This window comes from Manacus candei, unplaced genomic scaffold (assembly GCF_025592945.1).
Source record: "Manacus candei isolate 608988 ecotype Guabito, Panama unplaced genomic scaffold, ASM2559294v1 h1tg000033l, whole genome shotgun sequence".
Taxonomy (NCBI): Eukaryota; Metazoa; Chordata; class Aves; order Passeriformes; family Pipridae; genus Manacus; species Manacus candei.
Genome location: NW_026138081.1, coordinates 5803130 through 5823591, shown reverse-complemented (window position 1 = coordinate 5823591; position 20462 = coordinate 5803130). Strand labels below are relative to the sequence as shown.

Below are 20462 nucleotides of genomic sequence, written 5' to 3'. Positions count from 1 at the left end.
ATGAAGGGTGCTCTGAGAAGGAACGTGTCAGGCTTTCTGCCCTCAAGGCTGTGGACTGCAGCATTTCAGTGAGCACTACCAAGCTATGATCAAACATATTCCTTTTATTGCAACAGATCACAAGACAGTTTTTCAGCAGACATTCAATTATTGCACACAATAGATGGTCGAGCATAAAGGGAAAGTTCTCTTTTTAGACAAAGCTACTCTTCCTTTGGAATTCCTGTAATCAGAAAATGTATTTGTAGCAGCTGGCTACTCCTGCCTCTGCAAGCTTTTTCAATCTACATCAGAATTTCAAAGGTACAGGTTTCTTAAAATGTCTCTGAGATACTGGACTCTAATGTCAGACTGAAGTATGTAACGTACTGCAGCATAGGTAAATAATAAATAGCACCTTTCCAATGCTGTCACCTTCTTAATAGGAACACTAAAAGAAATGGTGTTCCTTTTCTGCTAAATTTATTGTCTGCCAGAGACCGCCAGGTGAAATCCATTGGTTATAGAAGAGTGAGAATTTACACTCCCACTACCCCTTCCTCCTCACCCTCTCCCTCCCCAGCCATCCCTGCCTGCCCATCTCTTTGCCCTGGGAGCAGCCGCCAGCCTGGAGACATTTCTCCAGTGCCAGAGCTGCTGTGGCAGAACAGCACTCCCTCTGCTGCTCTCCACCATTTGGGCACAGGCTGTGGGCTTGTCAGTTGCTTTCAGGCTTCTCAAAATTTGGCAGTGGTTCTTCTTGCCATGCTGAAACTGTCTCTGATTCAGAGAGCAATGTTCCTGTGCTTTGGGGATATTGGGATTGCTTGCCTGTGCTGTTCCAAGCAGATACTCTGCTCTCATGCTAACCCATCTCTGCCCTGGAAGAAGGTTTCTTATGGTTAGAAAAAAAATGAAAGAATTAACCACATGTTAGTAATTTGGTTTTATGCAACTTCCTTTCCTCACATATATATTGGGACACAGGGGATGTCCAAAACCTTCATGTCCCAAATAACATTCCATTAACTTCACTACAAACCTGCCAGGGGTATGGCAAACCCACAGCTAAATGCAAGTGTGGATCAGGATGAATAAGAACAATGACAGTGATGAGCAAGGCAGATCAATGTTGATCCAAGAAAGTAAGCCACCTGCAAGCTTCCTATTTTGAACAGCAAGGCGTTAGTAAAAGCCTACAAAAAGAAGTACCTGAAAGAGAACTAATGTGAAATCTTTCCTGCGATGGAAAATACAGAGGTTCTTGAATTCTCTCTATTGTTTGTGGAATTCAGTGGTAGAAACTGGTGTAGAGTTTGCATGGAATTGGATTAGCTGTTTAAAGTATCTCCTGCAAACCAAATCAAACCAAATTATTCATCATAATTATCATGCAAGTATATATACATGTGTATGTGTGCCTACCCTAGAATCTACTGCTTATTTCTAAGACATTCACAAGAAAAATTCTCACTGCAAAAGAAATCTCATTGCAAAGTCACTGTTTGTGTTCAACCTGAAATATTTTGCTCTGCTGGTAGACCCAACTCATGCTGAGTAGCCAATCTACAGCTGCTACGATTGGGAAGTTACGGCTTTAAGTTTCAAGGAAATTAAACTATCGCAGTGTTTCCTGAGGTGGGGGCATTATGGGCAATGGTGTGATAAGACAATTTTCTGTTGTCTCAGAGGTGACTGTAAAAATGTCATTAGAGGGTGTCTGATTTATTCTTTCTCAGTGTTGCTTCCCAGTCAGATTTGTTCAGCCTGCAAGTAAACAGCGCTTTGTGTCTCAGTGGCAGGATGGCACTTCAGAAGGTGAAAACTTGTTCGATCTGTCTCTGACTGTCACCAACAATACAATTTCTACCATCAATGCATATGTGACCAGATTATGGAGCTAAATTAGGGTGCTGGAAAACTAAGAGCTGGTTTGCTCTTTTGCTGAGTCTACCTCTGTTTATTGCTGCTGTACTAATTCCTCCAGGCAGTCTCATGGAGAGTTGTTTGCATTCTTTCCTATTTAAATACATAAGTGGTAAAAGTAAATGGATGGATTTTCATCCTGCAGAGCAAACCCATTTCTGGAGAAGGCCCTTTTCTTTCTCTGATATCTAATCCTTTCCTTTGGCAAAATAAATAATGAGACAGTTCTAACAGATCTGGTTAAGCTCTGAGTCCCTTCTTAAATGACAGAAGATCAATACTATTACTAAATCCATTAAACAGTTCTTCACACTTCAGTTGTGCTCTTTCTAGGATATTTGAGAAAGAACAGAAGGGTATTTTGGCTATTATATAGGAAATGCGTGATAAAGCCTCTTCTCATGTTCCACTTTCTCTCCCTGGCTCCAAGCCATCCATTTCTTCCCAGCTCTCACATACCTTGAATCTGACTCACAGGCCAGAAAGAGCCAGACCTGGGATGCAGGAGGGGCCTTTGTCTTTCAGTCTCTTATGCCAGGCTTCAATCTGTCAGTAGTATCTGGGAGTTCTGGGTTTTTGTTAACTCTGATGACAAGTTGCCTGAAGTATATCTCAGTTTCTGGTTTAGTTTTTGATTCAGTGCCTGGTTTTTTGCTGCTACACTGAAGGCTTTCACAAGAATCAGGGCATCAGAGCACTGTGCACATAAATGAAAGTACAGTTTTGCAGCAGATTTTGAGGTTTTGTATTCATTTTCAAGCCAGCGATTGTGACCAAGTATGAGCAAAGGACATGAGCCTTAGGGACAGGAATTACAGAATCATAGAATGGTTTGGGTTTGAAAGGGACCTTAAAGACCATCTAGTTCTAACCCCCCTGCCAGGGGCAGGGACACCTTCCACTAGACCAGGTTGCTCAAACCTCCATCCAACCTCGTCCTGAACACTTCCAAGCATAGGGCACCCACAACTTTTCTGGGCAACAAGTTCCAGTATCTCACCATCCCCAGAGTAAGGAGTTTCTTCCTTATATCTAATATAAACCTGCCCTCTTTCAGTTTAAAGTGATTCCCCCTTGTCCTATCACTACATGCCCTAGTGAAAAGTCCCTCTTCAGATTTCTTGAAGTCCCCTGTATGTCCTAGAAGGTGCTATAAGGTTTCCCCAGAGCCTTCTATTTTCCAGGATGAACAACCCCAACTCTCTCAGCCTAACTTCATAGGAGAGATGCTCCAGCCCTTTGATCACCTTCATGGCCTCCTCTGAACATGCTCCAAGAGGTCCACGTCCTTCTTATACTGGGGGTCCCAGGGCTGGACTCACTACTCCAGGTGGGGGCTCACGAGACCAGAGTAGAGAGGAATCAGTTTTTTTTCCAAGCCAAGGCAGAGGGAGATTTTTCTGTGTGATTTGATTAAGAACAGAGACAGCTCTAAGGCTCCCACACTGCAGCTGGGCTCTGTGAATACTGGTACCTTTTTTCAAGCAGCAATCTGAGGTAGAGAATCTCCTTCCCATTTTTAAGAACTGCTGAGGAAAGTTTTGGTGTCCACAACATGACACATCTGTGCGGAATGAGCAGCTCTGCCCATTCCTCCTGTCAAGAAATCTAGTATTGATGTGACAGGACAATGCCTCCCAGTCAGCAGTAGTTACCACTTCTAGAGCCTTACCAGAAAGGTCAAGTACCCGAAAGGCTGGGAACACTGAATCCTTTCTCCACCAGAAATGGTCCCTCCAAACGAGAAAGTCCTTGGATATCTCAAAGGTTAAAGGCAAAGTGTTACAATCATTCAGAAAATGAAGTATGCAACCCACGGTCTGATGTCACCACCAGCCAACCTGAGAGCTCCATCTGCATCCTGCTCCCTGTAACCACTCTGTAATTATGTCTCATTGTACAGCATTTTTGTTCAACAACTCGCTGGCTGTTTTTCACATCAAATGAATTATTCAGCAGCAGACTGTGTTCTTGATTCTAACAACAGCAGCAATAATATTTCATGCTCATAGAGTCCCTTCAAAAGTGTGCTGGAAACATTATTTGTTGAACTCTTCCATACTCAGAAACAGAAGGTGAGGCTACTTCAGTGAAGTGAGAAATGAGTCTCAGCACAGTGCTCTGACATGGGCCAAATTAGAGTGCAGAACTAGGAGAGAAGTCCAGCTTCTACTGCCTTACCCAGCTTTTCTTCCCCTCTGAGCTACTTTTCAGCCCTGTACCCATCTATCAGATCCTCAGTCACTTTAATCACCATTATTTCCTTCAACACCTTGGGAAAATGCTGATATTTGTCTGGATCCGGCCCACATTCTCAGACTAAATTCCCATGAGTACTCGGTGTTTTTTTAAGATGTCTTTAGCTCACTGCTCCCATCAAGAATGGTGAGCATTTGGATTATTTCCCCTCTGGGCAGAAGCTGAACCTCACCAGGTTGGGCTGTGAGCACAGGCTGAGTTTGTACATGCAACAAATGATTTAGTGAAGGTGGATGATGCATGTTTGTATTTGGCTCCTTCACCTGCACTTCAGGGGCACACTTGGAACCTGTGCTTGCCTGAAGGTCTGGCGTGGCAGCACACATCACAGGCTTTATGCCTTCACTAATAGTCTTGGAGAATCAGGGACCTACCTGCCCTCCAAGCAATGGTCTGATCTCAGCAATTAACACCTTCAACATGAACCTGGGCATGGAGCCCACAATGGGTCAGGAGTTCTAGCAGTGTCCTACAGCCTGGTTCACTATAACCAAGCAGCTACAGATTTGACTCTGCTCTTGCCACAGGTGTCCCATAGAGTATCAGCTCAAACTCAAAGCTGGCTTTGCCCTGAAATTACATGCTCAGTAATGTTAGGAGATCACTGACACCACTTCAAGGTTTTCAGAAACCTCACACTGCTTGCAACTAATGTGGGGCATGTTCCTTAGGTCTTGATTAAAGACAGAAACACTGAAATGTGTGCATTCAAATCTCATGACCTACCAAATCAAGTCCTCTGTTGCGCACACTTTTTCTTGTGAAAGAGCAAACAGCAAGCCAAATATCAGAATGTCTTTCTGGATGACACTGAACTACTCACTACCTGTGAGTACAGGATAAAAATCTAGGAACAGAAGCCAAGCCATAATCTTCACTGGAATCTGGGAAAACTTCAGTTAACATTTCCACTCTTCTCCCCTGCCCCCCCCCATCTCTCCTCCATTTTAATTTCTGTTGAACATCATCTGATTTTCTGTTCATGGTCAGGTGCGTGAGCTGCTAAAAAAACAAGACACCCAGGAGATATGGTAATTCAAATCTATGGGCTGCACTGCCTGTGAACTTTGCTTAGAAGGTTTTGAAAGAAACATATATCTTCTGTCTGACTGGGGATGTTGGGGAAAGAGCTTTCAAGGTTTGGTGGACAACACTTGATTTTTGTGCTGTTGCATGTTCCTGTCTTGCTCAGGCATTATTAATCTTGCTTATTTTGGATGATCTGAGTGGGCCTGACTCTGCAAGGCAATCTAAAAGAGCAGAAGTTGCTTTACATGATGAAAGACAGCTGTGAGTGATGCTCCCTACAGACCGTGCCTCTCAACTGTCTTGTTTTTCTTAGTTGCTAAAGCACTGAAGAGCTTGAGCAGCTATAGAATTTGTTAACAATATTACAAAAGTGGAACAAGTATATTGATTTTTCCCCACCCAAAACCTGGTACTTTATGCTGAATCTTACTTTTGCTGCTTCTTAAAATTTGGCCACATGTATCCTTTAAAAAGCAGAGAGATGCAGATCTGTTCTTTTCATGGAAAAAGAATTGTGATGTCTGATTTTGTGGAATCTGTTTCTCAGTCACATGGGATGCATCTCAGTAAGGAGTGTTGACTGCACAGATACAAAAGGACCTAATGACAACCCAGCAGAAGAGAAATTGGGATGAGTCAAAGCAGTCCAGGGTGAAACTTGAACATGAGTCAACAATGCCTTGCTAGTGCAGCAAATATGTAAGGAGGCCTATCTTATATAGGACCTCTGAAATAATGCTCCTGCTCTCTCTTGTACTGGAAGGCCAGAGCTGGAGAACTGTCCTGCCTTCAGCATTGCACTCCAATAAAGATGTAAACCACCTGGAAGAAATCCAGAGGAGAATGAGAAGAACAAGCAAGGAGCCAGAAAACTTGCTGAGCTGCAGAAATGTTGATGGAAGCTGAAAGATCAGTCCTAGAGAAGAGCCTTCCACAAAAATCATGAATTGCTGCAAAGAGAGAGACTAAATTTGTGGTCATATCTGCTGTAGCTGAAAAGAGAAGCAATTGGTTTAAATTACTGGAAAGCAGACTTAGTTTAAGCTTTAGTAAAAAGTCTCTTAACTTGCCATCTAAAAAGGCAGTGATATTCTGTCATAGGAGGGTTTTAAGAACAGGTTAGATAAATATCTCTCAGAAGCAGTTTAACTTGATCTGACCTAATTGCCTTAAGGTAATGGGTGATGTACATGGTCTCTTGAGGATCTTTTCCAGTCCTGTTTTCAGAGTTGATACTTCCTCAGAGTTATGGTATGAGATGATATGGCTTGGCTTGGCTTGGCTTGGCTTGCTCATCATGCACAGAACTGTGAAGTCCTTGCAGGGACTTTGTGTTTATACTGATGATGAGTGAAAAGGAGAGATGTCATCTTTTATTAGACAGCCATCTTTCATTAGTCATATGTGAGTCCATCTGACATCACAGAGATATAAACATCTGGGATCCCCAGAGCTCCACATCAGTCTCTAGACTAATAACAGGTGGAGTGGGAAATGGCTGTCCCAGAACACTGAAAATAAGAGGGATGTCTCTCAACAACAGCGTATGTCATAGAAGATGCATTGCTTCAGAAGAAAAATGGAGCTCATTTTATAATGGGAACCAGTACTAATGACACTGTGGGATTCCTCATTTTTCTATTGCTTTGAAATTTGACTGTGTGAGCTCTAAATAACAGGATTTTCCTAGCTCATAGTGTTGTATTTCCAGCCACTGATCTGAGAGTCAAGCTATACAGTTACCTGTAATCTGCGGATTCAGACCTTCTCTCATATGTACATCTTCTCTCATATGGAAATAAGTTTCCAGACATCAATCAAATCTTCCAGACTGACAGCCTGTTGAACAGCAACTTGACCTTGCCAGGCTGAGGTGAAAACCTAAGTCTGGGTTGGTGCTGTGACATGTTGGTTTGGTAATGCTCAAGGCAGGCTTCTCTCTTGCTCAGCCTTTCCATTTTGCTGGGACAATGACTAGATAACTATATTTCTGTGCTTATATGGAAGCCCAGGCCTGTGTGATACAGTCCCTGCACCAAAGACTGGGATAGTCAAAACCAGTGAGGGTTGTTAGCAATGTGGATATGCCAGTCAGAGTCAGCCCTGGCTTTGTGACCCACCCCTGCACTTTGCAGAGCTGATGTGAAAGCCTGGCATCTGGACTATGAAAGGGTCACACATCTGTTTTGCTCAGCTGATGCTGAGACCTGGCTTTTTGTGAGCATCCTGGCTCAGCCCCCATATCTCGCTCAGCCAGAGGTCATCTGAAGGATCCCATGAAAGGACTTGCTTCTTGGCTTGTGTCCTTGGGCTTATGTGGTCTCCCTGAGTCAATGCTCAGAGCTTGCTGGGAGGCAGCTGAGCCTCAAAGACAACCTACTGAATTCAGCAAGCTGTTGGTTGGATCTAATTCAGCCCCAGCAAGATGCTGGAGACCACCTCTGAGTGAGGAATATGCAGTTTGCACGTGGCCATTTCTCTAACCAGAAGTTTGTAGGAAGTAATATGAAACAGCTGGGATTTTATCTGATGCCAAGAGATCTGCTGTGACCCAGTACTGCTGCTGCGTGAAGTGGAGGAAGTCTGCAGAGTCTGTAGCTCTATCACCAGCTCTTTTCAGGGAGCTGATAACACAGTTCACCCAGCACATGGCTTTCCCCTGAGGCTGTTCCAGGCTATGCTAAAATGCTTTCTTTGGGCTGCCATCACGAAATAAGAATAACACAGGCAGCTGAGTGGCTGCAAATTATCCATTGTTGGTTAAGAAGTGAAAATCCTTTGTTCCCAACTTAAATTCTCCAGCTGCCTTTGCTAAGCAAAATCAGAGAAATGCTTAGTGTATCTGTTTCATTCTGAATAATCTGAATATTGGCCACATTTTTCCAGTGGCCACTAAAATACATTTTAATTTTAGTATCACATGCTCAGCAACAGTTTCCATCTAGAACATGAGTTAAAGATCTTGCTGCAGGAGGAAACAGGTGCAACTACATCTGAGTTTGGACCACTGCTGAAGGAGAGGCATTGACAGCAAAAGCTCCCCCCACCAAACTGAAACAGCAGCCTGCTTTATGGACAACTTTGGCAGAAGGGCTGGAATCTGAAGTCACCAAGAAAATATCAGCCTTGGAAAAAAGCTCTCATTTGCTTTGTTTCAGGTCTCAAAATAATTCTGTCCCCAAAACACATACCAAAGGTGACTTACCACTTCTAACTAGTATAGGTCTTGAAATGATGACGCTATGCACAATGTCCCTGTCCCCCCCCTGCCCTGATGCTTCTGTCATGTGTTAAAATATATATCAGGACAAGGTATTTGGTCTGTCTCTTGGTATAGCACATCGGAAGCAATACAAAGGCAAAAGAAAGGGATCAGCATTTAAAGGTGCAGCAGATAGCCACTGCCTGAGATCTCCTCCTTGTGTCCTCAGGATGATATCAGTTTCACTATTCCTCGCTCTGTCTTCAGAGGTAGGGTCTGGTCATCCAGATGACCAAGTCCTACTAGGACTGGAAGTCCTATTATCAGCTCTATCTTTTGATTTTTTTACCATATTCCGTTTCTCTATTTCCTCTTTCTCTTGTGTTTCACTCCTTTCACTCCTTCCAGAAACCACTCCTCTGCCCTGGAGTCAGACCTCCTGCCAGGCCCTTTTGACTTTCAGCTATGGGTATCTGTGTCTTTTTTTCCTGTGTTCCTTTTCCCACCTAAACTGTCCTTTCCTTTCTTGCTCAAACAGGATCCCAGATTCTGGATTGCATCTGCTTTGATTGATTGGTCTGCAATGAGTACTCAGGCTGGTTTTCACATTCAATGAAGCTCTTGCTTCCCTTGGAATATCTTCTCCCTCCTCTCTCTCCCTGGGGAACAGTGTGTAAGCAGTTATGTTCACTGCAGATTCATGGCCAGATAAAAGCCTGCAGAACTGGGAACTGTAACAATATAATATATAATAATATACAACAGCGATAATGGGTAACCAAACATTTGCCCTGCTCTTATTTCAGGAGTCAAGCAGTCAGTAAGAACATATCAGGACTGGCTGAGCTGGAGCAGATCCTGCTGTGGAATGGACTGGGCAGCAGGTGGTCTGGTCCAGCTCTGTCTTGTACATTTCTGCCCTCAGGGCTGCACGTCACAACCCCCTCATGCACCCACCCACCCACACATTCACATGTGTGTAGATGAGAAGAGCCTCCTTAAGTGATGAAAATAAAGTCACTAGTCGAGATGACTTAATATTAAATCTTGGTTCTGTTACTAGGAACCAGATCTTTCTCCTTTTGTTGCAAAGTGATTTTTTTCTCTTGGCAGAGTTCTTTATAGAAAGCTGTTCTGTCATCTTCAGTGCTCAAATTTTGCATTTTGGATGCCAATATTACACAATAGTTAACACCAAACCTTTACAGCACTGAGGTTAGCTGGGGTCTAATACATAAAATGTACAGTTTCAGATTAATAACACTTTTGATTTGAAGCTCTGACAATAGACAAGAGAACATATGCTTATGCGCTTCTGTTAGCTCATCTGTGGGGAGAAAATATTCCAATGAAGAGAGTACACCAGTGATTCACTCTTTGAGCTAATCTGCCATCTCCTCTGTGGGCTTTGTGGGCAATAGGGAGCTCTCGTGAGTGCCATGTGTACACACACACGGTGTTCCAGTATACATGTATACAGGAGCCCGGGCATGTGGAATCACTGAAGTTCTGGTGGCACTACTTGTATGAGAATCCATGTTGGCCCCAAAGCTCCAGCCAAATTCCTATTTAGTGATGCCCTTTCCAATTCCACCTGGCTGCATTACAAACTATTTCCTCTCCAGTGACAGGAGTCACCAGAGGTAGCTACCAGCTGGCACAGGTTCACACTCCCCACAGGCAAAAGGGGAGCCCTCTGGAAGGAAATAAAAGTTGTGGAAGTTAAGTTTTGTAGAGCTGCTGCTATTTATAAGACCTGGCTGGGAATAAAGGAAGGAAGGAGGCTGTGGGTAGGGCCTGTGAAGCCTCTCTTGGAGAGCAGCTTCATTCACCATGGCCACAGTTGAATAGTGCCATATGTGCCCCCTTACCTATTCATTAACAAGTGCTTTCCATAAGATAGGGAGAGAGCATGAAAGTAGAGTAACAAGGTAATTTCCTGGGCACTACACGGTCTGTTTATTTTCTGATTCCTAACCACAACTGGAAACAGTTGCTGTAGGCACAGTTCTCTGGGCTGAAGAGAGAGCTGGTCCCTTGCTCTGACAGAGAGCATCTCTCTCTGCGAAGCAGAGGAGAGGGGGTTTTTTCCCCTCTCCACATCTGTGCCTTCCACCTCACAAGCTACTAACTGCCTCAAAGTCACATATTGCCACAGGTTTCCTCTCATGTTTTCATCAAGTATCCATGAATTTACCTTCCTTCAACTGCAGGTGTGAGAGAGGCCAGGAGAGTATCTTGACTTCTCATCACCTTCACTGGAGTAGCATCGAGGCTGTTGTTGGTGTGCCTGCAGCACTTAGTAACCAAGGAACTCCTAAGAAGATTAGCTCAGAACAATCTCTGGAATCCAGCTCTTACCAGCTGCAGTGATACAAAGTCCTACTAATTGGTTATGCAAACACATGGATAGTATTAAGAAACGTGATAATGTACTGCGTCCTCGCAAGCATCCCATCTGGGTGACATGACACATTGGCCCACCACTGTTTCTCCTTATTTAAGTAACCCCTGCCCAAACCTCTAAACTACTGTGCAGATCAAGAAGTTCTGCCATAGAAACTTGGGAGGAACATCAGTGAAAGGTGAACAAACAAGCAGAGAAAAGATAGTCAGCAGGTCTTGGGTGAATTTGGTTTGATTTCCCCTTTGCCCAGTGCATACCCTCCCCCTTCCCTTCTCCCACCCCTCGGAAAAAGTGAAAAGAAAGGGTATCATCAAGGGACGGAACATAAAGAAAACCATGCAGACAAAACCTCTGGAGATCTCATGTGAAACATGAGGAGAACACAGCCACTCCTGGGCCTGCTGGCTGTAGTTTGGGGAGAACATTTACACAGATGAAACTTGCAGAGAAATTCTGCAAGTGGAAGGTAAATGGAAATGCATTGCTAAGGGAGTTGCTCTGCACTCAAGACCTTCCTCTTCATCTTTTAGGCTCCTGGATTTCACTAGCAAGCAAGAATAGCCAGACCTTTGCCTTCCCATCAGTTCCGTATACCAGTCATACCCTCTTCCTAATTTAAACAAAGACATTTCCACCCTATTCAGGCCACTTCTACCAACAGCAACTGTTAACACACATTTGGAAAAATTCTGTAGCGAGCATGTGTTTGTCTTCTCCTCGCACTTTTGAAAATGACTGTGCTGGAGGAAGGAAGCCTCCCCCTCTTGTGTCCCCTCCAGCTGGAAAAATCACATCTAATCTTGCTGCCTTTTTTTCCTGCTGTGTATCCTGCCAAAACTGGGTGTTGTTATGAATTGCAAATAGTGTGGCTAAGCCTTTGGTCAGTTGGGTTTTTTTCATTATTTCAATTCTCATTCTGCCCATGAACCTGGGTTTGGCTCATATTTTGCACCCCATGATCATTTCATCCCTCTCTCCTTTCAGCCTCAGGTTCCTGCTTGCTGTCCTACTGCTGTGCCTGGCACCTGCTGTTTTGTTCCTGCTGTTTTCACATATGATGGATGAATGGGCTCACTTCTCATTGCACTGGAGAGATTTTAGCCCTGCTAGGTACATGTGGGGACCTGTGTTCATTCCCCTGTGTATTGCATGTTGATGACATACGGACATACCATCTGGCTGAGCTAAAGCCTTGTTTGATTTTTTGGGCTTCTAGGATATGTATCTTCACATTGCCATTTGACTGCTCCACAGAAACATACCATCAACTTGTAGTGGACATGACTACCTCCAACAGAGACAAGTCCTTCTCTGTCTCTCCAACTCCCTGTAACAATGTTTGGTTAACTTGGGTGGGATTGGGTGCCCTCTGCCCACACCTCCACATCTGGCTATAAAGGACTGCTCAGTGGAAAAGGTGTGTAACTCAATATTTAACTATGGACTCTGGAGGGTCTTGTTGTAATATGTAGATCTCTTTCTTGGGGGCTTGATACTGGGCTCTCCCCTTTACAGCCAACCCTTATTTCACTCTTTTGTTTCCTGTTAAGACAGTTCTTGGACAAAACCACAAGTTTCTCCCTTAGGTATTCTTAAATTCAGTAGATGCCACAAGATAAACTTGCCTATGGTCTTTTAGGGCCTTGCTTCTCTAGAGCTGAATAGCCTCTTGATGTGTTGGATGTCAAATCTGCCCTCTCTTTCTTCTGCAGAAGACAAAGCACTTTAGAAGGTTTCAAAGGCTCCTTCTTACTCCCCTGACACACACAGTAGAAGTGATGTGTCTGCACATCTTTCTAATTAGACTGCAAGGCAGAACTGGCTACTATTGGGAGAGTACAGTCCAAAGGAGTTCTGGGGATTTTGGTGGCATTGCTACCATGTCTCTCCTTGCATGTGGAGGGTCCCCAACATGGAGTTTTGTCCACTTTCTCTCAGGCTCAATGTTACTGTGGAAACATACAAATGCTACACACTGTCAAAACAGTCTCTTGACTGTTTTCTTAGGTGACTTCCTTCTTCAGCTTGTGTTGGGAGTGTGCACTGCTTGCAGGTGCTCTGGGTGTCAAGGTATGTAGGGACAAGAGTTTTCTGCAGAAAATAGGTTGTTGTGTAGTCCCTGAAGGCTCTCTGAGATCTGTTTCTTATGCACATTCACAAACTTCCCTCTTTCTCCCACCCTTTGCAGTGCTCCTGAAGGGAAAGATGCTGAAAACTGAGGAGACTAGAGCCTGCTGTGCCTTTTTCATACTAATATATACATGGGATTGATGCAGTGACAGTATGTCAGTAAAGCCATTGTGAGGGCTAAAATTATTTCCAGACAAAATGACAGTCATGGACCTACATCTCCAGTGGCTGGAGAATGCCCTTTCTCTTACATTAAGGTCATGAATAACAAGCCTGCCTCTGCTTGTCTGAGCTTTCCTGGGGCAGAGACTGTTTGCGTAGATGGTATCCTTTCCTCCTGTGTGGCCTGCAGGATGAATCCTCATTTCAGTCCTAATGAAGAGACACGTGGCTGTGGGATGAACTGTCATCAGCAATATGAAGTGGGGGAGAGTCACCTCTATTTGAATTATTTGTGTGCTGTGATGTATTTAGGATATAGAGGACTGCATGCATCTGACAACCAGAATCTTATTAATTCTGTTTTATACAGTACCAGGTACACCTTACATGCAGCCAAGCACATCTCTGCTTAACCTTTATTTTCTGGTCTGGTTAAAACCACTTACAGAATTTCCCTCAGTTGTCATCTTTGTCTTTAAAGCAATTCTTTTCCTAGCAGCAGCTGTAGTGCCATTTATTGCTTAGACATCTGTAGTGATGGGCAGGGGTGCTTGCTATTTCTGGTCCAGATGTATGAACCGTGGGCCATCTGAAGAAGGTGACCGTGCTGCCTCCAGGATACTGCCCTTTCCTTCACAGTCACTGCACACTGTGTTCCCAATTTTGGGAAGCAGCTGCCTTCCACCACCCACCAGAGGAACATGAACTTCTGGTGCCATCTCAGCTGATATAAGTTTTACACAATTGATGTAGGTCTGCCTTATTTCAGAGACTTATATGCCACTTTAACATGATCTCTTCCCCACCTCTAATGTAAGCTGGATACGACTGGTTATGATAAAATACGACTTAAGTTTTTTCAGAGACAATGACAGAGATTTCGTAAAATCATAGAATCATACAATATCCTGAGCTGGAAGGGACTGACAAGGATCATTAAAGTCCAACTCCTGGCCGTGCACAGGACAACCCCAAAAATCACACCATGTGCCTAAGAGCATTGTCCATACACTTCTTGAACTCAGACAGGCTTGGTGCCATGACCATTTCCCTGGGGAGCCTGTTCCAGTCCCCAGCAACCCTCTGGTGAAAAACCTTTTCTTAATATCCAACTTAAACCTCCCCTGACACAGCTTTACACTATTCCTTCATGTCCTGTCACTGTTCACCACAGAGAAGAGATCAGTGCCTGCCCCTCTACTTCCCCTCAAGAGGAAGTTGTGGACTGCAATGAGGTCTCCCCTCCCCAGGCTGAACAGACCAAGTGACCTCAGCCACTCCTCATACAGCTTCCCCTCAAGGCCCTTCACCATCTTTGTTGCCCTCCTTTGGACACTCTCTAAGAGCTTTGTATCCTTCTTATATTGTGGTGCCTAAAACTGCATATTCAAGACGAGGCTACACCAGTGCAGAGCAGAGCAGGACAATCCCCTCCCTCAACCGGCTGGTGATGCTGTGCCTGATGCCCCCCACAGCACACTGTTGGCTTATATTCAATTTGCCTTTTCTCTTGATGTTTCTTTAACAACTCCTTCAAATTTTGGCTGGAGAAAAGTGTGGCTAGATACCACAGCTGGAGTGTGGGATGCCACAGCCAACTGTCTGCAGACACGACGTCCAGTGGGACGAAAGCACACAGCACTTGGCTGAACTCTGTTCAGCTCTCTGTTTCAGCTTCCATGTTTCAGCTGAGGGCTGAGTTAAGGAACTCTGGGTATACTCACTTGACACTGACTGCCATGGGATGAAACCACTCATGTACATCCTGCAACTGTAAATAGGTCTCTGTGGGTCACTGCTGCAGCAAGTCACATGGGAAATGTGTTTGTGGCCCTTACTGATCCCATTACTGGCAGCTTCAGAAAAGGACCTTTGAGCCAAGGAGCCTGAGCTCTTAGAAACAGTCAAACTGCTGGAGAAGGTCTAAACAGGCCCTATGGGCTGCTGAAATAGGCTCCAAAGCTCTTGGTCCTTCCCTGTTTGTCAGCACCATGTTCTCCTACAAGAGAAAAAAACAGGACACAGGAAGCACCAACACAAGGTGGCAGAATCAAGACCTCAATCCAATGTACTGATAATACTTAGCACTGTACATCACTGTACTGTTACTTACAAACATTAACTAATACATCCTCACAACACCCCTGCGAGGTAGGGAAGTATTATTATCCCTAGTGTACAGATAGGGAAACTGAGGCACCAAGAGGCTAAGTGACTTGCCCAAGATCACACATCAAGGCATTGGCAGAGCCAAGGTAAAAATGAAGATATCCCTTGTTCTCCACCCCATGCTGCCCCACCACTAGGCAATGTTGTCTGTCTGGACACGGGGAACGCAACAGGTGCCTCTGAAAAGCAATGCCTGGACTTGTTGCCTATGAATAATTTTTATTTGCCTTTAATGGATTATTTCACAGTTTTTCCCTCACACTGTACACCATGCTTTCACAGTCCATTCAGCGCTCTGTGGTAGCCCACAGCCTTCTTCTCTGGCACCGGGACAGTTCTGCAGGGGGTTCATAGGGTGCTCTGTGCTTTCATTAAGAGGATGTTTAGAAACAGTTTTCATTGACATTAGACTGGGAGCACGTGAGCTCTCACTGGAGACCAACAACACACACTGGAGAAGCAGGCAGAGGGAACTGATGGTAAAAAGGCATTTGCTGTCCCCTGTGAAATGACCAGCGGCCCTCTTGGTTTCTTAGCTCTTCCAAGCTCCAGTGATCACTCAGATCGGAAACTCTTGGTCTCCAACCTGCCTGGTCAGGAAGTCGTTGTTCTTGAGGTTGCTTCCTTAATAGGTAATAGGCAGTCAGTTCCAGACCAGACAGGTCCCCCAGCATCGCCTACTCCAGGTGTGTGACGCTGTCTGGGAACAAGGCTGGCTGTAGTTGTTGTGCTCTTTTGCCACGGGGAAGGGGTATTACCATGGTTGGCAAGCAGCCATATGCAGCGTCTAAGTCTCTTTTTTTTCAAAACTGGTATTCAATGAAGAGCAAGGGAGAGTGGATGGATGAGGAGATGAGGATGAGGCAGAGCAAACAGGAAAATCCACCAAGTGAGCTTCTAGGAAGGAAATGTTCCCCCTTGGGCACTTCAACTGAAGCGACTTCATTTTCACAAAGCTTCCTTTTCTCTCTGGGAACATCTGCTGAGCTTCATCTCTGTCAGCTGGATGTATCGTATGACATTGGTATCTGCAGGGAAAGAATGCACACATACAGGTACAGTGGTTACACAACTCCCTGTGGAAGACAGACAGGATGCATCTTCATCCTTGGTACATCACTTGGGGAGCAGCACAGCTCCAGCGCTGTGTGCTGGAACAGTATCAGCTGAAAGGGGCTCTGAACCAAACCCTGAAGCTTTGGTTCTGGAGAACCTGGTCTGAGTTGTGCTCATAATTCCTGTTGGTCACAGTCTTGCCTCAGCTAGTTTTTACCTTCTCTCTGATTACTCTTGGTCAGTGCAATGGAACTTGCACAGCTGAAACTATCCAGATCATCCTCTCCTGTACTTGTGGAATGGCACCTCCATTGGCTTCCCTTCCTGCAGTGCCTGCATGCAAGCCCCTGAAGACATTCTGTGTACATTCATGCTCTCTGCCTTTTCACTCTCATTCCATTTGCAATCTATTTTACTCCTTCCATGGTGAGTAGAATTGGGAAGAGCATCCTTCACATTCTCTTTGTACCCTTGCTTGCCTTAATTTTTCCATTTGGAAATATAAAAATGATGTGACACTATCTGACACCACAACACTATCTGCATTTTTGTCATATGCTGTATGCTGCATACTGCCTTGTGTCTATCCTGTCTAATGAAGTTTCTAGGGGCAGAGAACCACTGATTCATCCCTGTAGAGAGCTATGAGATCCCAGCACCATGCAGGTGATAAGCTGAGCCCTCTTTTTCCTTCCAGCATTTCAGAGCATCAACACACCACACAGAACATGTGAGTTTGGTTTTACCTCCTGGCCTCAGCTGTAAGGGAACCTGTTCACCCTGAATCACAGGTTGATCTAAATGGGTATGTGCCTCCAGAGAGAGCCAATGATTCTGCAGTCGTGGCCAATCCCTTATCAAATCATGTTGATTTCTAACATGAGGGTGACCTCCCACACATGCAGCACCCACATAGTGGCAAAAGCCATGTGGGACCAGAAGCAAGCAAGCAAAAACACAGCCACTTTCACTTCTGTATTGGCTGAAAAATGGTTCTTTGCTCAGAGCCTTGCTCAGACAGCCAACCAGGGCCAGCTTTGTCCATTTAATAGATCCTCAGAAACCAATCTGAACTGCACTGCAGTCCAATCAGAGGGCAATCTTGTCTCCTCCTCATCCAAACAGTGATGTGCTCCACCCCAGCTAGGGAAATGAGAAGTGCTTGAGCTTTCAAAGCAATGAACAAATTACTGGGAACACATCCAGCACCAGGACCAAAGCAGTTGTGGGTGCAAAGCTTCCTTCAACTATGAGAAAGGGACATCTCTGTTGTGCCCTCCGCTAGCACTGAATCAGTGGGAGATGGACTGGTTTCCCTTCATACAAAATATCCATATAAACATGCCATGGGGCATCAGTGGGCTGTGGCACTGTGGTGTTGTTGTGACTTCTCAAGCTGTTTCTGGGGAGATGGGTATCCCTTAGTCTTCTTCAGGTTCAACTGCATCATCCTAGGTACTCTAGAGGCTGGGATTTGATGACTAAGCTACTTGCCCCGTTTGGGGCATTCTTAATGAGATAAAAAGTTCTGCTGTTGCTTGTGTCAAACAAGATACACCAGCATCCTGGGCTGTTCATGCATTAGCATTTCTTACCAGCCCAGCAAATTTTAAAGCATCTTTTTAAACAACAGGGTTGATTTTAGTTGCGCAGCCTCCTGGAGTGAAGAAATTCACTTGAGGGGGTAACCCTGAATTTTACACTTAAAATAAAATGGGTGCAGGTGGCAGGTGGCTGACTCACTCCCAGCTGTGTGAAGACAGGGCACACAGCCCAGCCAGGGTCCTGCTGTGCTACCCACGTCTCACTGCAGCCTCTCTTTCTGTGCCCTTCTAGGCTCTGGGCTGCACTCTGGGTACACATCCCTCCACCAAGGTGCATGCACTAAATGCCTGCCTGGTGCCGGTGAAAAGGAAAGGGATAACTGCGTGGGCTTGTCAGGAAATCCCACCTGTCTGGGCCCGCAGGGACTCGGCGCCTGGCAGAGGCAGTAGAAGTAGGGTCAGTGCATAATTGGGAAAGGAAAGGCTGCCAGCCCCCTTTAGCTTTCAGATAAGGTAGTGACTGCTGATGGCACAGCTTCACTTATCTGGGAGACTTCCACACGCCTGGAAAGCCAGGGGCAAAATAAGGTGTAGCCTGATAGATGGCGGGAGATGCTCCTATTGTGAGCTACTTATAAATCTCTCTAGCAGGTTTTGGCATGTTTTGCTTCATTTTTGAGGCCACTAGTTTACCAAGAAGAAATAATGAGATCAGCACTCTGTTTATAGAAGTGGAGCCTGATCTTTGTGAGGGTTTTTTCTACCAAATAGTATTGCACCATACTAGCTCTGCCTACGGAAGTATTTCAAAGTGTAAATGTTAATGAGGAGAAGACTCTCATCTCTCAGTGAAGAAGTGATCCCCTTTGGCTGATGTGGAAATAACAGGACAACTCAGATGAGAGGCTGGACCCATGCAAAGAGATACTGGCAAAGCTGCAATGGAAATATGTGTCCTGGCTCTTAGGACTGTGCCTGTGTCCCTCTGCAGTGTGGCCTAATGCCGTTTTAAAGGTCATTTCTGCTTCTCCTGTAGCTTCAAAGCCCAATTGCTTATCTTCTGTGCAGACACCATGGCCTGGGTTTTGTTCCCAGGACTTCTGATTTGCAGGAGTCCAGGAAAGCAGAGCCCCCAGTGCAGCCACAAGCCTGCCCCACACAGCACAGGAAACATCTTGTACAGGCAGCCCATGGGATGTCTGAAGGTGGGCTCTCAGCACAGGGCCAGCAGAGACCTGTATTTGATATTAGCTAATGGTCTGGTCCTGGTCCCAGTCCCAGTCAGTACCAGCTTTGACAATCTGCCCCAGTGTGAGAGGGCTGAGAAAGGCTTGCAGCAAGGTGCCTGTCTGGCTGCCTATCTTGCGCCAGCCTCTGCACACTGAGATCACAGAGGGCTCCATGCATACTTTACATGACTTAACAATAGCTTCCCTCTCCCTGAGTAAGGAGGGTTATACAATTATCTTGTGTTAGTTCCATCTGCTTTTGTGATTTTTGTCTGGAGGCAGAACAAGAAATCAGGCCCAACCCAACCTTCCTTTACCCTGGATAGATAGTAAATAGCCATAAGGGATCTGCTGTGCTGACAGCCCTTTAGAACAGTAAAACCCTTTGCTAACTAATTCCTCTTTACCATACAAAATCTCTCCCACCAAAGAGAATAACTACCAGTGATTTGTGCCAAAAACATTCCTTATTAGAAAAAAAAAAGAACACACAGAACATATCTGTAATAACAGACAAGTGCTTTTACCAGTGAGCCTAGTGAAACCTCAGATAAAGGAAAGCAATCACACTTTGCAGATGGAGATACTAAAACTGGAGACACTGACTTATTCCTGGTCACATAATAATTCTTGATAGTGTTACCTGATTTCTACTGCTGTGTTTTAACAGCCACATCCTTTCTTACTGTACATGCTCAATTCTTTCCCCCTGAATACCCTCCAAGTTTTCTATAATCATAAATAAAACAGTGAAACAACAGCCTTGAATGGTCTACAAATAACAGGAAAGAGTCTCTGATGCAGAGCTGAAGGCCAGAACTGGTTTTGTATACATAAAGGGCCTTTAGGGACACTTTCTGGTACATTTTTGTAGCAAGCATGGTATTTGAAGTTGTTGCTGTTGAATAAATTAGTATTTATTTCAAGAAGCAATGAGGAATACCAAATAAATAGTATCACGAGGGGGGGTGGGTAGAGAAGTACAGAAACATCTATTTAAAAAAATGGAAGCAAAGTGGTTCAGCTAAAAGTAATTTTTCACATCTGAGCCTAGTCAAAACCTCAAGGTTAGGATAACTTCTTATTTTCCACTGACTGTTTTTCTCTTGCATATGCTTCTCCATTTCCTGGTTCTGGCAGGGGCTGAAAGCAGAAGGGCACACTGTAAACTAAAATAGGCTAAACTGAGCTTTTAAACACGTTTGCTCTGGGAGTGTGGGGTGCACAGCTGTGCTGTCAGACTGCCCGGAGCCCATGGCCAAGCACAGCAGATGGGACCAAGCACCCTTATGGGAAGTGGAAGAGGAAGGAGATCCCAGCACACTCTCAAGCACACCCTCCCTGATGCTCCTCCAGGGCACAGCCACTGC

General features: G+C 44.9%; 2 protein-coding genes across 4 annotated transcripts in view; one reads left to right on the top strand and one right to left on the bottom strand.

Annotated features, from left to right (window-relative positions):
• Positions 1–20462, top strand: part of MAP3K9 (mitogen-activated protein kinase kinase kinase 9) — a 131012-nt gene that overhangs the window by 70433 nt on the left and 40117 nt on the right. The window lies entirely within an intron of this gene.
• The window catches only part of TTC9 (tetratricopeptide repeat domain 9), a 28328-nt gene continuing 22995 nt past the window's right edge, over positions 15130–20462 (bottom strand). Inside the window, exon 3 of the mRNA XM_051791597.1 lies at positions 15130–16291. Within this exon, the coding sequence (XP_051647557.1) occupies positions 16212–16291 (80 nt within the window). The 3' untranslated portion in view covers positions 15130–16211. The remainder of the gene's footprint in view (positions 16292–20462) is intronic.